The 17,755-nt window shown below is 48.9% G+C and overlaps 1 protein-coding gene across 3 annotated transcripts in view; it reads right to left on the reverse strand.

The window, feature by feature from the left end:
* The window catches only part of LOC101063049 (forkhead box protein J3-like), a 31,954-nt gene extending 15,515 nt beyond the window's left edge, over positions 1-16,439 (reverse strand). The window contains exons 1-3 of one of the 3 annotated variants that reach the window (XM_003963252.3): positions 16,108-16,439; positions 7,593-7,710; positions 6,821-7,301 (exon numbers count right to left, since the gene is read on the reverse strand). In XM_003963252.3, coding sequence (XP_003963301.3) covers positions 6,821-7,198 — 378 coding nt within the window. In that variant the 5' untranslated portion in view covers positions 7,199-7,301; positions 7,593-7,710; positions 16,108-16,439. Of the gene's footprint in view, positions 1-6,820; positions 7,302-7,592; positions 7,711-7,822; positions 7,928-16,107 lie in introns of those variants that run through there. The other 2 variants (XM_029834217.1, XM_029834218.1) reach the window with 2 other exon arrangements.
* Between the last annotated feature and the right edge of the window lie 1,316 nt (positions 16,440-17,755).

The raw sequence follows: 17,755 nt of genomic DNA on the forward strand, positions 1-17,755 counted from the left end.
TCTGAGCGGCGTCCTATTATATATATCCTGGCGGCTGTGGGGTGACAGACTGCAGCGTGCAAGGCTCGATACCAGTGACGTCTTCCAACTGCATCCAATTTTCGTTTGATCGGCCCCTCCCCCGCCCTCCTCTCTCCATCAGTTCTGCACATGTCTGTTCACATTTCTATAGGATCAGAACCGGGTCCTTGTACGTTCCACTGTGCATATATAACCTGATGTAAACACACTCACACTCAACCCGTCTGCATCCCTAATAAAGAGTTGAACACAGCCAGGTCAAGGTCAGGTCAGGGCCGATCCGTGCACGTACACGTCAACAACATTGTTGCCATTTCTGCGCGCTGGGATCAAGCCAGTATGGACATGCGGAGTCAGAATCATTCTCTTCCGTTTCATCAAACAAGGCCGGGAACAAACCGGAGGTGGCGAGAGGTCGCGGCCCCGCTCCCTGTCCGGCAAAGCGCTTCAGCAAAGTGACAGTTTGTCGGGAGAGCGGCAGAGTGAGTGGGTGAGGAGGGGGGAGAGGGGAAAGGGGGCTGGACGCGGCTCTGCAGCACATCTGACAATCGCTTTCCTCTCTTTGGACTGACTTGATGAAATGAATCCTTGAATGAAGTCCAGGACTGTAAGCGGCGACACCTTTAACCCTCCCTGTGATTAAATGACACGACTGGTCGCGCTAGTCTGGATTCCATTTACAGGAAGCAGACTTCTCTTACGTGCTTGATACACAAACAAAAGGTGGCAGAATAGGTAAATGGAAACGACAACAGTGGAACCCGGCGATTTAAATGTTGAAAATGTCTACAACAAATGGGTTTCAAACCAATTTAGCTCGAACATGACCTCAATAAATGAAAAATAGTGAAATGCTCCATCCATGAGTCCATCCAGTCAGGCTTTACAACGCACAATTAGACAAACAGCATGTTTTCTGTTAGCTTAGCTGCTTGTTGTTGGTCTACCAAGAGGCTTTAGCATACAGAGCACAAGATGAAAGCTGTTACAGCTCTACAGCCACATGCGTTAAGACCCTACAGACACTGTTAATGCTAACACCAGCATCAGAATTAGCACCCGTTGAAAATGTCCCATTGGAAATATGCGCTAAGTATTAGCATGCTGCCGTGCTAAGTCTCAGCACGTTGCTTTGCAGTTTCCAGGGCAGGGTCTGTGTTCTGAACAGACCCGCCACCAACCGCAGGGCTGTTCCTGATGTATCAGTCCTCTGTTGTGTGTCAAAGTTAGATGAATGCACCTCCGCTGCCTTTCTGCTGAATTTTTAAACAGAAGCACACGCTAGCGCCACTTCGAACTCGTGTCCAACGGAATTCTCTGATGCTATTCAGGGTCTGACAAAAGACAGGCCCATGTCTCTCTGTGGGATATAAAAACCAGCAAACGGGGAATAAGCTCATTCCGTGGTATAATTGTTGCATTACGGAGTGCTACAAAAAACGGCCTTAAGCCTATTATTAGCCATATGGAGAATGCTACAGGCCAGACTGGTTTAAGACAGAAAGGCGCAGCTGGATGGGCGCCAAATCCTTGAGGAGTTAGTGAAAATGCCGTGCTTTTAATTAAGAATTTAATACTGAGACTGCTCTTAGTGATTAGTGTGTAATTAAAGGCTGGAGCAATGTTTCTCCTACAAGTATAATTAATAGTTGCTCGTGTGTATGTGCCGTATACATGAAGGGAAGAGAAGAAGCTAAAAAAAGAGAGACATATTGCCAGTAATCCAAGTTTTCATCTTACAGTGGCGGCTGATTGTGTTAGAAATACAAATGGTGTGAAGTGAAGAGGCTCCTCCTGACATTTACTGCCTCATAAAGAAATGTCATCACGGGAAGAGAGATTATTGCTATTAGCTCTTCTCTGACATCTGGCTGATTTAAATGATAATGCACAGATGGGAAATGCTGGAGCTGTCCCTACACCCCCCTCCACACCCCGCTGCAACAATAATGCCGGGGGGGAGGAAATTTCCACTTTGCTCAGAGGACGCAGCTCAGCTTGGCTCTGACCACCTGATGAAGTCCAGCAGCCAACGCCAGCGTCCCTCCTCCACATGCCTAAACACACTCGACAGCGTCGCCGTCCTCCGCTGCTCCGCCGCTGATCTCCCACAGAGAGAGGACGCGGCCCCGTGCTGAATCATCGCCAGTCATCATGCGCGCGACGCTCAACGAAAGGCCAAAGGCCGTCGTGGAAGCGCTGCCCTTTACGGAGGCACATTAAGCCCCGCTAAACAGCGTGTGGTTAACCTGGCTGCACGAGGTGATGCCCGATGCTGCGCGTCTTCATCTGGAGTTCAGAGCAAATCCTCATACTGGCTCACAGCCAGGAAATCCAATCATGCTTCAAGGCTACAACATATTCAATCCGGTAAATGTGAGGTTGTAGCAACGCACACATAAAACAAGAGAAAACCTAAAGCTTCAAATAAATAAATAAATAAATAAAACACCAGATGTCGAAGGCCGGTTCTGGCAGTGGAGGAAAAAGATACTGTGAAAAAGCCAAATTCTTTTGATTCAGGGTGATTCAATGACAAGTAGGAACGAAGAGCAAGAGCAGAGAGAGAGAGAGAGACCTCTGTGTGGCTTTAAACTCCTTCTACACGCTTTCTGTGCTTTAGCTGTGGCAAAGGTGGAGCGTGAAGTGGAGGGAGACGTGGGTGGGAAGGAGCTGAGGAGGGCATGGGAAACACAGCAGAGCAGCACAGGAGCTCCGCATGATCAGAGGCGGAGGAGAGGATGCTGTGTCAGTGACAGAAGGGCACCATTAAAGATGGAAATGCTGTGCAACCATGCAGCTTTGCATTGGTATGAGGCCACGCCCCCACTGCTCGGTTGTGAGGCCACGCCCCCACTGCTCGGTTGTGAGGCCACGCCCCCACTGCTCAGGAGAAAGGTTCTGATCATTCTTTCTCATTAGACAAACCTCAAAAAGAACTTGATAGGATGACCTTGGGAAAACTGCGTGATTGTAAAGGCTAACAAGACTTAGGCCATCTGAATGTGTGTGTGTGTGTGTGTGTGTGTGTGTGTGTGTGTGAGTGTGTGTGTGTGTGTGTTAATATGCACGACAGCAAATCCCTACCACAACACATGATACCAAATTACCCTTCCACTGCTGAACTTCTGCTTGCTTTTTAAGGGTTAATTTCAATTTTGCGTGCGTGTGTGTGGGCGCGTGCACGTGGGTGCGAGCGTGCAGTGAGTACATGACTGAACGGTGTCCTGGTTTCAACCCTGCTGCTCCTGCACTCTCACATTATCATACAGAGCAGACGGCGTGCGTGTGCTGGGTAGTAAAAATCTCCTCTGCTCACTCTCTATTCTCCAACTCACCCCCCCACCCCCCCACCCATGCCCTCACCCCACAACAAACACACACGCAAATACACATGCACACCTCCTCCTCCTCCTCTCCTGCTGAGTTCCCCCACGTGTTATCTGCAGACTGCACACGTACACCGCCGACCTGCGTGGGAGTCTCTCTGTGGCTGTATGAGACTCTGTGTGTGTGTGTGTGAATGAGCGCGTGCGTGTGCACGTGCATGGCAAAAAGTGAAGGAGACATCGAGGATACGGGGCCTTGTATTAAGGTGTTCTCTGAAAGCCGGGGTTTATTCATAAAATACGCAATTTAAAGTAAGGGCTTGTGTTGTGTGTGTGTGTGTGTGTGTGTGTGTGTGTGTGTGTGTGTGTGCGTGCGTGCAACCAGACAATCTGTGTCTGCATCCCCGTGTGTACAGCTGACAACAATCACCTGAACCAGAATGAACTGGACTTATGTAACTTTTCTTGCGACGGCCACAGCTGATATAAAACAAGCTCTGCCGCGATGAGTCGGGTCATTCAGGAAGGAAAAGTGCTTCCAGCCTTCTCCCAGACGCAATTCAGCCATCCCAAATTCCAATTGCTCAGCGCCGACTGCTCTGAAATGTCAACAAAAAGTCCAAAATGCCGTAGAGCCACGGCGCTTTAAAAAGTGCTTCAACCGCTCCGTCTACAATGTTACACCTTTGGAATGAACATTCCATTAAAACCATATGACATGACGAGTCACATGACGTCCTTCTTGAATTCTGCAGTCAGATTTGGGACGTATGCCCCTGGAATCATAAATGTTCTTGAATGCTAGAAAAAGGTTGTCGGCGCTTCCCTCTCGGCTGCTAGCATCTGCGCTAGCAAAGCTCCACTTTGTACCATTCAAATTAAATAACCTTTATTTCAAACGAGACACATTCAACGTCGGAACATTAATCACAAAATGGAATGATGAAAAGCGTTGCGAGCGTCAGTAGCTGTCCTTGATTCCCTCAGCACTTGTAATCAGCGCTTTGAGTGGGAATAGAAAAGGACTCGCGAGCCGGTGAATCAGGCAGACGGAATCATTGTCTCGGATTAAGGTTTTTACATTGAATCCAAGATAATAAAAGACATTGCTGTTTTCTAAAGGAAGTCAGCGTTATGTGACGCTCAGGAGGAGAGCAAGTGTCAGCCCTGAGTGTGATCATCCTGTGTACTTTAATCACATCTGTCCTCCGCAGCCCGTCACTCCGATCGCTCTGGACTGTTAGCTTAGCATTTTTTGGCAGAATTTGCTTCATTTTTGTTGAAGGGAACGCGTGATTGGGCAGGACAAAAGCGCTAATGGTCCCCTTCAGCTGACATTGAGGAAAGGGGCGGCGTTTGGATTCACTCCCTAAGAGAAGTGCACCAGGGTTCACTTGCCACATTTACAGGTGGATCAAGGTTTGATCAGCACCAGCATTGGGATCAGCCTTCACGCCCGCCCAAAGGAAGTGGACTATCTGGAGAAAAAAGGTCCGTTTATAGGAGAGCGGCCGCTGCGGCCCGAGATCGACCTAGGAAACGCTCCCATCGCATCTGCCCGCGTCCGCGCAGCCCCAAACACGGCGGGGGCTGTTGTCTGAGCCGTTCCTATGGCTATCACAATTTAGCGCAAGGTCACCCAGATCTCACAGGGATTGGCTGGATTTCTGTCAGCTCTGCTGATTGGAGCGGCGGGAATTCCTGCAGGAGCCGTCTAATTATCCTACTAGAATGCTGCCACACACAAACACAATCAATGAATCTAGAGGTGTAATTATGGGATACTAACAGATCCTGGCACTCGAATAAAACCAGCAAGACAAAGTCGTCATGAGCTGCAGCGAATGCTGAAAGGTCCTGATAAGCTCTATCCTCCCTCCCTCTCTCTCTCTCTCTTCCTCTCTCTCTCTCTCTCTTCCTCTCTCTCTCTCTCTCCCCGTAGAAAACGAATGCATGCAGGTAAGGAGCGCAGCCAAAACAAGCTGGCTTGTATCGTAACCTTCTTGTCTCCATTTCTGGCGTCTATCTCAGCTCGGGGAACAGTGTGTTGAAGATTATAGAGGGGGAACAAACGCGCGCTGGTGAGAGGGAAGAGAAAAGGGGAGCAGTGAGTGAAGAAGTAACAGAGGAAAGGGGTGGCGGTGGAGTGCAAGCACTTGCGAGACGGAAATGGAGAGTGAAAGAGAAATAATGAGACAGAGAATCAGAGAGATGAATTGGCTGATAGTTTGCAGACAGCCTTTTCAGCGTGTCAGTGGCGGGACTATTTCCATCGCCTTTTTCCACTAATAAGGCAGAGAATCCCCAAGACGCCGCCATGCGGATCTATTCATTGGGCTCCGGTAACACAGCCACCTTTCTGCTCATATTAGCCAGGATTTGCACGGTTACATTTACATAAGGATGAAATAATGTCACCCCCGATGAAACAGAATGCATCTGTCAATCACCGAAGGTAACAGGGAGGGGGGAAGAAGAAGGCTTTCGGAGCCGCTGGGTCGAATTCGTGCATTTTTCAAAATCGTTAACAACGGGGCTGAGGTCTCATAGCGCCAGATTACGTTTGAACGCAGACCCCCACATCAAATCCACTTTCAGATTAACGTGGGTTCACCAATTTGATCCCATAAAATAGCAATTCAAAAGGTGTTATCATCTATCTTTACTTTAAGGCTGAAACGACACATTAGCGGGGTGACCTCATAGCAACAGTATAACACCACAGTATAGAACAGCGGTGTAGCAGTGAAGGAGGATCTGGGCTAAGCTAGCTAATCCTGCAGGAAGGAGATGCGCGATTAAACTAGAGAAAGCACAACTCTCACATCTCCCTTTCTATAGGGTAACTTCCTGGCCTCGAGATTCTTTTCTTCCTCTGGGGAATGTTTAAGTTATGGGATATGGAGAGGGTCCCTTTCTTGATCCACTGCAGAATGAGACATACTGACACACGGAAACAACAGCGCAACTTTTCCAGTCCTGATTCTTGCATTTTGGACATATGTCAAGCCTTATAAAATCAATAACCAGCAACACCTTCAGTTTGCTCTATAGACTCGAGTCATTTCACAGCCGAACTCGCTCGCTGACTCAGTTCCTATTTCAGCGCCCAGACCAGAAACGGGACGCTATATGAACCGGCAATTAACACGGATTCAGCATCTCAAAGATTGGATCCAGCCAATCAGAGCATTAAAACCCGGAAGATCAAGTGATCTCCGTAACAGCTCTTGACCAATTTCCGGTTTCCCTTCATGCACGCACAGTGCCGAGCCCTCTGGTCTGAAGACTTATTGCCTCTAACGCGGGTGCAGAATGTGGGAGCTACTTGACTGTTGGTTTTAGCCCTGGCCTTGGTTTCTGTCTTCACTTCCGCCCCACAAAATCAGGTTATCTTTGTTAATGTCTGAAGTTTAGAAGCAGCTGGGGCGACCCTGGAATAAAGATCCAGATAATTGCAATTCACTTACCTTCCAGCCGCTGCCCGCCTCGCGATAGTAGGGGAAGTTGTCACAGATCCACTGGTAGATCTCGCTGAGGGTCATCCGTTTGCGCTGCGAGCCGTTGATTGCGAAGGTGATGAGGCTAGCGTAGCTGTAAGGGGGTTTTCCATCTCTGTGCTGCGCAGCTTCTTCCTGGTCCAGCGTCGTCCCAGGGTCCAAATGCACAGTTTTCTTGGCGGGCCCGTGGCCATGATGGTGCATGTGGTGGAGGTGTCCGTGATGGTGCCCGTGGTGGTTGTGGTGGTGGCCTGCATCTGCCTTCTGGATGGCAGCTCTCATGCTAAGCTGCGGCAGCCAGTCCATGGAGGTCAGGCTGCTCTCCAGTTCGGAGGTCATGTTTCTCATAGGTTGAAGGGTGAAGAGGAAATGGCGAGACGCTCAGCGGTGGGGTGATCGGAGGATCACCTGGCTCACTGGACGGGTGCTGTGCAGCAGCCTTGGCTCAAGTCTGGAAGAGCAGGAGGTTTGTTTACTATGTCTACTCATCTTTAACTGGAGCAGAAACACACAGAGGTTAGCTTGCGCATTATTTTCCACTCACACTAAAGCTATATATCCTGGGGGGAAAAAAATCTATATTTTGGCACCTTCAACACTTGGTCTTCACCACCTCACTCCAGAATGAGTGTGCAAGAGCGCTGAGGCTAACGCAGCACTTGAATCAAAGAGCAGCTTTTCGCTACCTGCGCAGCGAATAAGCAAGAGAACGCGGCGTCGAGGTATGATTAAAACGTCTTACGCTTCCTTTCCATCTTCCTCTTGGCCAAAGCATCTGGGCACGTCACCCAAGTGAAAGGTAGAATTCTCCCCTCGCGCATGTTCACGAGTTCTTCATTTAGTCGCCGCGATGGCTGTTGCTGCAACGCACAAACACAAAACCACACAAGACGGTGAGCACGCGTTGCCAGACAGCCTTCATGAGATATTAATATCGCACAAGCGCTCAACTGGCCTCGGCATCTGTCCAACCTGATTAAAACTCTGCTCTCCTTCTCTCCCTGTGTTCTGTCTATCTGGATTGCCTCTCGCTCTCCTTCCCTCCAAAGTGGAAATGGCTATTGGATCTGCAGAGTGACTAAAAGCTGGGGAATTGTTTTCACAAGTGCCTGCCAAATGGGGGGAACAGCTCAGGAGGAATTCCAACCCTCTGGAGGAGCCGAAAGACTCGTCCCCTTTCCCTCGCTGCGTAACCCCCCCCCCCAACAAAAACACACGCGCACACACACGCAGACACACACGCTCACGCATCGTGTCCCTGTTCTCGGACTCCCAAAGCGCTTTAAACTCTTGTCGAGTCCGTGCCACCGCACCTCCCGACCCTCCTGGCAGCTATTTTTAGTGTGGTGGTTAACAAAAGAAAAAAAGCGCTAGGTCCCATGTGGTATAGATCGGAGTAATTCCTGTAGCTTTGCCACTTTTTGTGACATTAAAAAAAAGACAATTGGGAACAGAACTTACTCATCGATTGTTCTGAACTTCAGTCAGCCACAGATTATTCAAAGATGTGTCACCGCCGGAGTGAGAATGTCACGCAACTGTTACTCATCACCGAGGCCGTGAGCGCGCAGTCGGATTTCATTTTTAAAAACGTCTTCCTTGGCGACCGTTGCTTCTGGAGCAGAAGGATCCGACGGACTTGGAAATGCAGGTGCGTTTCAGCTAGGAGACGATGCAGATGGAGTCCGTCATTATCAGCGCTGCCTCCTAAGGATACACGAATCTACATCTGAGCCTCCATCCTCCATCCCATGCAGTAACCTTCGCGGGTCCTTGAACAACAAAGAGCCCACTGGCCCACGCGTTTTCCATTCACGCTCGCTGTATATAATCAAGGTGGGAGAACTTCAATGTGCTTTCCTACCAGCAGCAACACAAACCCCTCTGTTTCTCTTTCCTCTCCCTGGAGAGACGGGCTGGGGAAGGAAAAGGAGGAGGGGGAGGAGAGGAATATTCTCCTCCTGCAAAAAAAAATCGCTTAATTACTGTTTGAGAGAAAATTCGTAATAAATTTAGACTCGCCGACCCGCGAGCGAGCCGTGAAGACGGCAGAACCGAGACCTGACCTGGGAGGCCACATGCGCGCACGCCGCCCCCATCTGCTCCTCAAGGCTCCGCCACTGTAAGAGTCACAGCCGACACCCCCTTAAAGTCCCAGGAAACCATCTTAATTAGTGCACCTTTTTCACGCTCAAGGGGAGGCGGCATGGCTCACCGTGGTGGCGGTGGCGGGGAGGCGGGGATGAGGGCCGTGACACACAAAGCGCAGAACAACAAGTACTTATTTTCCCTCATTAAAAAAAAGGCCGGGGCTGCGAATCAGATCGCCACAAGCCCTGACCCGCTGCACGGCCGTGGCTGCCGTGCTTGAGAAGTTGGAAGCGTGGGATGGCTGCGCAGCGGCGCGGCAGAGCTTTGCACCGCTTGCTCGGTGATGATGAGTGTGGGGGGGGGGTTAGGGCGTGACTTCGCTTCTGGGGAGAGAGGCCCCGGGCGGGGAGACGCAACCAATTACCTAGTCGACTCAGTCAACCGGTCCCACAGCGACTTGGCTAACCTCCCCTCCGTGCCTTTTGTTTCCGATACCTACTGAGCTTGACATCAGCCAGACATGGTGGGGGGGGGGGGATCATCACCACAGACAGCTTGCATCCTATTTATCATAGAGCTGTGAGTCGTCTCCAGAAATGCATATTTATTAGCAGCCTACGATTAGCAACGCAAAACGTAGTTCAGCGATGATCAATCATTTGGATCTATTATTAATCAGACCGGATGATGCCAGGCAGCAGTGAGACGGTCTCCTCATGCGCTCCTCTGGGTTAGAGAGTTGGCAGCGTTGGGGCCATGTAAACAGAACTCCCCAGAGCCAAAGTCATGTTATCTTCCTGGCCATCGGACGGTGACCTGATGACAATCAGAAGACACCGAATGTTGGATCAGATTACACCGCTGTGCGGCGTTGCTGATCGTCTCCCTACGCCGAGACGGTCGAGTCCGTAAAACCAGAGGGACTTGTGTTACTTATATAAACGTTAGGCAGAACACTGAGACACCATTCTCATTATTGAATCATGAAAGATGATGTCGTTCATCTCATGACTGTTGGAAACTGTGCACCATCGGGAATTACAGGGGACACTTGTACAGGTTCCCGTAAACTCCCCTTTCACCTCTGATCATTTCTACCAAAATCAGCCAGGAAAGAACCCTCCCCCACCCCCAAACTTTCCCTGAAACCAGTTTCTCATAGGCGCAGAATTCCTCAGATTCACTAGAGTTCTACGAGAGGGGCGAGGCTTTGAACGTACGGGTAGGTAGGAATTTCCTACCCATATTCCTGGAAATAAAAGATCCTGGTAGAAAAAAGGGTGATTTCCTGAGAGGTTCCTGCTCAGGGGACGACTCACAGCTCCATAATTATTACAGGCTGAATTTAATCACGATTTGCGGCCTGCTGTTCAAACACAAGGAAGCCGCGGACAGATGGGCGGATGACTGGGTGAAGGGCCTGATAAGCTTTCTGTGCGCGGAGAGAACAATGACCAGCAAATGGTGACATCACTGAGGCTGCCGGGGCTGCTCGATATGGTCGTCGGCTGTCTTCACTCTACCTACACGCACGAGCTACGAGAGAAGTCCCAGCACCAACGATCAGGGGCATATTTGGTCTAAAGGGGACTTTTCCTGTCTGGAGATCATAATTTAACGGCGCCGATCGAGTAGCAACAGGACTCATTAAATTTCTGCATGTAAACGAAAAAGATTGCATTTCACTGATGAGGAGACATCAACCAGGCTGGTTTCAAAGAGCTGCCGGTGAATACCCGACAAAGTTAGAAAAGGGCAAATACACTGGCGGTCCACAAAATCAAAAAAAGAAAATGTTCCAAATCCCGAATCCTCAGACGCAGGCATTTGCAGCGCTCCACATTTGATCGGCACCGAAAAGAAAGAAGTGAGAGGATGTGGCGTCTCACGTTTCCATCACGGGCGTGTGAAAAGTTACAGTTGGCGACCTCCTGGCAAACGATTACAGGCGCCGCCGTGTAAAGAGGGAAGGGGAATTGGAACGGAGAGGAGACCTTTCTCGCCAGACGAGCTCAAATGGATCCCTCTCTGGATGGGGCGTCAGTGAATGGGAACATTGTCCCTTTAAAAGAGTCGAGGGTCTGCCCGTGATTGAACGTATTCACCCATTAGACTTTGTAGCTGCGATGCACTCACTCAGGCTGTATGCATCACTAACAGCTAACAGTCCCCCGCTGCTAGCAGGCTTTTAGACCGGAGAGAGGCATTACAGTTCTGCATTTTAATAGAGAACTTTCAATGGAGTGACGGGGGATGGGTGAGGGTGGGGAGGGGAAGGGAGGAAGCCCAAAGAAAGAAAGAGGCATCAAAATATTTTCTGAGCAGAATGAAGTGACGACAAAATACCCACCCGGAGTGTGCCGAGGAGACAGGGTTTGCGGGAAGGACTGCCTCGGTGAGGGTAAGGCTAATGTGTCAAAGGAAAGTATGTAGGCGTACTGAGCGCTGTCATGTCTCACAGTGTGGGCCATTCAAAGCGGAGAGGAAAAGGTCCAAAAAGCAGTATTGAACGCCTTAATTACTTTCTGCTTCAGCGGCAGAAAACATGCCCCTGAAAAGGTTCAATTATAAGATATCAAGTCAAATCAGCTGCCCTTATGGTGGCTGCCTGTTCCTCTCTCAATGCAAGTGGGTTAAGCAATTATCGTTTGATACTGTCTACTTATTCTGAAAGGAGACCTGGAGAGGCCTGGGTGTATGCTCCGTTTCACACTGGGATGCATTCTCCGTCCTTCCTCCTTGTATCGAGTGGTCAAGAAAGGTACCGCTTGAAAGGAGATAAAATAAGAACGCTAATTTACCTGCTTTATTTGAAAAAGAAACGTTCCCGTCGAATGAAACAGCCATTATCCCCCCCCCACCACACACACACACACACGCAAACTTGGGAAGAAAAAAAAAGTGATTTTGAGGAGGAAATCTTCCGCCGAATCTCGGAAGGGAACCGGAATAAAATATTTAACTTGCAAGCCCACACAGAAGTGAACACCTGAAAACATCTGCCAAGGTAGACGCAGTTAGCGACCCAGAAGACTCGGCGCCGGGAAGGAGCTATCGCAGTCCCCCAGTCTGACAACGGCAGAGTTAAAACGGCATATTTTGTCATAAATAAAACATAGGAGTGCACCATTTCTGCAAACTCCCCCAACGAGCAGTCCCAGGGGAGGGGTGGGATGCTGTTTGTGAACCGATGCTTCGCACAGTAAAGGGGGGCTACTGTATCACAGCGCGTCACTGCGACTCAAACCGCAATCCCACATCCAGCTCTATTCAGCGCGGACTAGTCTTCTTTAAAAATTCATTAATTTTGGAGCGAAAATAGATTAAAGCGCCCAACTGCAACAACCTAAAAAGTTTGGCTTGTGAATAGCATTAATAATGGAAAGCAAGCATCCGAAACCTAGAGGCCCTGGCTCCGAGGCAAGGCTTAGATTCTGTTGTGCTTTATAATAGAATAATTTACATTTTTAGAGGCATTATGGGCTTTTTGATGGTTGTTTATAATTACACATGCAAATCGGCGAACAATTGTTCCTCATTAAATCTTAACCTGTCGACTGAAACAACATCCTCGGCTGGTGTAATACACGGGACTTACATCAGATTCCCCGCCGCAGCTCCTCTCTGAGCCCGGGTGGAGCTGTGACCTCTGCGACTGATCCCCCCCCCCCGCAAAACGCCGTCTTTACCAACAGAACCAGGGAGGATTTCGAAGAGATAAAAAGGATTTGCCGCATTTCGATTCAAATGTGCGCTTTCCTGGGACGAGGCGAAACAACGCGAAAAAGGTCCCAGAATCAGAGAGAACCTTGGCCTCAAATGTCTGTCAGAGTTCTCTTTGTATCTTGTTAGGGCAGAAATCCATACCTGCAGAAAGGATTTGACTGATGGGACGTTTCCGACCTGGAGACAATGAAATAAGGGAGGACAACACGTCCAGAGGATGGCAGAGGCAGGTTAGGCGGCGTCTGCTGCTTCGTTCTGCTTTCGATTCTAACCCCACAGAAAGAGGAAGAGGCGTACCTGTTGGGGTGTTGCAGCAACGCTCAGTATTCTCCAGCAGTGAGCAGCTTGGAGCATCAGATCTACAGGAGCTGCTGTAATAAACATGACTATTGACCACCGGGCTACAGCGTCCACGATGAATCTATTAACAGCTTGTTGAACAGTGGGCGCACCGAATGACCTCGTCATGTGGGGATTTACACTGAAACGGTGTGATGTTATTTAGCAGCTTGGATTAGAGCACAAGCTTCCTGGTGTCGGTGGCGGGCGAAGGTCCTGTCACACCACCTTCGACGCAGGCGAAGAACCCAGGAAGGTGGGGAGAAAAACAGAACAATCCACTCATGGCAGCTAACAGAGTGGAGACTAGTTGGGTGGTGTCGGACCACTCTAACGTCTGTCCCAGGTGTGGACAGAAGGAAACCTCCAGGACGCACACACACACACACACACACACACACACACGCACACACACACACACACACTCACAAACACAGGGCGGGTTGAGGTTTGGCCGCCTGGTCCAAAGCCTGATTGCCCTCGTTCCCAAACAGGGCGCCGGGCGGGATGAGTAGCAATAAGTAATAACCAAACAATTTCTGCATTTAAGGGGTTTAATATTCACTGGACGTCTCTCTTGAAGCGCATGCATGTGCAGCAAACACCTTACGAGGTTGTGTCCCTCGCTCGTGTCCCTCGCTCTCCTTAGCTGACTCCTTAACATGACCCCCCCACACACACACTTATATAAAGTTATTTTACAACTGAGCTGGAGGTGCATTCAAGGCAAATGGGACATTTTGCTTCAGTCCTTTCACTACCTCACTCTCACATTTCAGTTACTTGGTGTTACTAGCAGACTTTATTTTCATTTTGAGGCAAAAGACCCTTAAAGTTGAAAACTTTATGGGTTTTTATCTAAGCGCTCGGCTGACAGCGTCATTTTTACCGTCGCCTCCTTGCAGCATCACTGCATCGCTGGAGGAGGGACAAGCGGCGGCGATGGTGATCCAGATGTGCGGCGACCATCCCCGAGACCGGTTCGACACCTACACGACGTCCAGAGCATCGCCCGGCACGAGGAACTCCCCAAGAACCCCGGGGGCGCGTCCACAAAGAGTTCTTAATTCAACTTTCAAAAAGTCATTACCCGTCTCCCGCGACGGAATTTGCTGACATTGACGATAATTACGGCGACCTTTGCGACGATAAAACCAAAATCAGGCCGACATAACGAGCGTTCCTTCTCCTCACATTTCACGTGATTCTGCATAACATTTTAATGAGGTATTTAGGGGTCCGTGAGTGATCTGCTGAGAAAGTCTACAATGGCAATCAGCAGTAAGTGTGGCAGCTGTTCGGCAATTAAAAAGCCAAATTACCCTCAATCAACACCATTTACAGGCCCAAGTAAATCTCAGAGCAAATAATGATGAGGGAAATCTGTTCAGACAGCTCTCATCTTGATAGGAATTAAGAGGAGCCTCCAAATGAAGAGCAGGGCAGCCTCTCAAATGCATTTCCAGCCAGTAGCCCGGAGACGTGCACGCCCGTGCGCGCGCACACACTCCAGTGTGCTTTTTGAAGAGATGAAATTGTATAGTATTGGCTGACTCTCCACGCTGCGGCGTGATTAAAGATAATGACTTCTTCTCCAAGACGGGCACCATTTGTAAGGGTAGGGTGTCATAATGGCGAGGCAGCCTATAGAATTCTATAGTGGGTGTACACAAGTGCGTCGTCAACAAACTCAACTTGCCAGGAAACGGGAAAAACAGGCGCGCAGTCGACATGACGGCAACTTATTGGCCGGCATTAAAAAAGCTGAAGGTTGGCAGACAATACCGGAGGAGACAACAGCTCCTCGGCCACTCCGGAAGAGTGACAGAGGCTCTTTCAGGGGGGAAACCTGTCTTCTGATGCCAGGCTGAGCTTCCTGCTGCTGCTGCTGACCGATGCCCACCGCTGGAGAACGTCAGGGGGCAGTAAAAGGAACCCCGGGAGAAGTGGTGACGCTAGCGGCGTTCTCTCTAGTTTAGGAAGCAGCTCAGACGAACTGCGCAGGAGGCGGCGATCCCCCGACAATAAGGAACGCTCCTTAAATGTGTTTGGACCACACACATCTGGAGACACATTTAAGGTTCTGATGCATTTTCTCTTTGCACCAGTGTCCCAATGAGAGAAAGACTTCATCTCCATCCAGGGAGGAAGAAATATTGATTCTGAAGAAACTCCAAATATTCTTTTGGTTGGCTAAGGGGCCACCGCTCAGACAGGTTTGGATTTTTTGTTTTGAAAAACAGTAATAAAGATCAGACTCAAAAGTCAAACGCTCCTAAAATGCGGGATTTCTCCAAACTGTCTATTTCACACCCACCAGCATCTGCTGCAGGGAAGCATCCACAGCACCGCGACCCGCGGCGGGGGGGTGGGTTTGGGGTGTTTCTGCCGGTCAAACGTCCACCACTTGTCCTCCCCTCTGACTCCACAGCCAAGTCTTCCTCCTGACACACCCGCCTGCATCACATGCACCCTCCCAGGTTACAGTGAGAGCACCCACTGTCCCATCGTGATAGATCATCGTACTAAAACCTGAACAGTGACAGTGGTGAATGGTCTTTACGCTGACCCTTTTGTCACTGATATGGATCCAAGAAAAAAAAAAATAAAAGGCTGATTAACTATAAAACTCACGCAAACACGGACAAAGAATGAATGAACCTGGAAGGAAAAAGCAAAACCCAGGCACCACATTTCCACCATCAATGCAACGCCTAGAAATACTTTGACCCTTTGGAATGAAGTTCGTATATTCATGTTTTTTGGAATGAATATCTGACTTTGTCCACGTTACTGTTATTTCCATTTAAACACTTTCTGATTCCAAACCGCTCCAAAAGTGTCGTTTGCACGCATTTGCACCACCTGCACAATAGTTTGTCAGAACTTTATGTGGTCCTGATACCCTGATGCACTGTTGCAGCGGGGTCATTATTACAAACTTAACAGGCTTTATCAGACAGGGTCTGCATCCACACACACAAATACGCACACGCGCGCACACACGGTGACAGCCAAAACTTGTCACTTGGCAGCTTAAATGCAATTATCTGTCGCAAACCTCCGGGACATGCTCACATTCTTCCACACACAATACTCACCGTCGTGCGCGAAAGCAAACCGGCTGAATTTTTTTTGTGTGCGTGCGTGTGTACTCTTGCTTCACAAGCTCCAGACGTCTGTTGTGCACTTGGAAAGAAAAAAAAAATCCCCCCTCAAAGCTCCGGTGCTGCTGTGACGCCGTCAGTCCGGATGCGTGCGCACGGGTGGGGGGGCTCGGCAGGGCAGTGACCGCGGCTGTGGTCAGCCGACCCTCATGACAGGCGAGCGGAGCCGCTGTTCATATCTGCGCCCGGCGGCAGCGGCGGCGGCGGCGGCGGCGGCGGCAGCGGCGCGGTGATCCCTGATCTGTGCGCTCCGCTTCAGCGTCAAAAGCACCGGAACTACTTCCAGCGTCAGCCGGAGCACGCTGGAGGAAAATTCATACACCACAGCGGGGAGCAGCAACGTGCACATGCGTTTAACTAGTCCCTCGTATCAATATTAATGTGGGTCTACCTGTAGATAATAATGGTATGATAATAATTTGATAACGTGTCATTAATATTCCAGCTAGTGATGAATGGGGTCTTGATTTATTTTATTTTTTGCTATTGATGGTAAATCTAAAGACTAAAGAAGCAGGGGGAAAAGCCTTTGGCGGGCACAGTGGTTAGTAGTAGTAGTAGTAGTAGTAGTAGTAGTAGTAGTAGTAGTAGTAGTAGTAGAATATTATTGCTAAGGAGTACCTGATGTGGTGGCGGTATCTGCTGTATGAATAAAGTATTCATGTAAGAATCTGTTGATGACTGCTGCATCCAGATGAACTATCGGTTTAGATTATATTATTCATTATTTCCCAAATATATACTTTTTCTTTTCTATAGTTGCGTCCGACACAGTGAGATAAAGACGTGCCATAAAAACTGTGCTTATTTCATGCGTCCGTGGTTGATAAACGTGTAAAACAATTACACTTTAACCGCAAGATTGTTGAATTATAGTTCTGACCGAACAAAGACTCATGACCACTAGAACAACATGTATATTCTGAAAGAATCTTGAATGTCTTGCAAACATGGTTGCTCCATTCAGATCGTGCCTATTTGATAATGCAAATAAAAATCTTTATGCGGACACTTTAATAACAGATCAAATTTTCTGAGGGGATTTAATTCGGAGCTCCTGCTGTAATGGATTCATTTGCCACTAGATGGCGCGCTAAGACCATGTGCTGCCGACGTGGCCAAAACGTTGCAGCTTTTTCTTCAAAAAAAAATAATTTCAAAGAGGAGCAGCCACTTAAAAACACATCCTCATTCAATGCAACTATAAGTACTGTATAATAAAGAAACTCACCTGATGTTGTCGGATGTATGTTTATTTTCCACACAATGTTAGCCATCATTGATACGCCGACTGTATTTTAACCTTGTCTTGATGCATATGACACTCTGTTCGGCTGTTTTTTTCGCCTTAATCCATGAAATGTGTGTGTATATAAAACTAATATATAACACTAAATCTCGCATGTCTTTTTTCGGATCTTCCCAGGTCAAAATAAATATTGAATTTTCTTTTATTTCAGCTGAAAAGGTGCCCTTTTTGGCACCGTTGAGCCAGCAGGGGGCATCACAGCACCGCAGTGAACGCTGGACCATGTCACATCATTGCTATGGCAACGGCTCTGTTAACCCGAAAGTCAATTCT

Source organism: Takifugu rubripes, chromosome 3 (assembly GCF_901000725.2).
Source record: "Takifugu rubripes chromosome 3, fTakRub1.2, whole genome shotgun sequence".
NCBI classification, from domain to species: domain Eukaryota; kingdom Metazoa; phylum Chordata; class Actinopteri; order Tetraodontiformes; family Tetraodontidae; genus Takifugu; species Takifugu rubripes.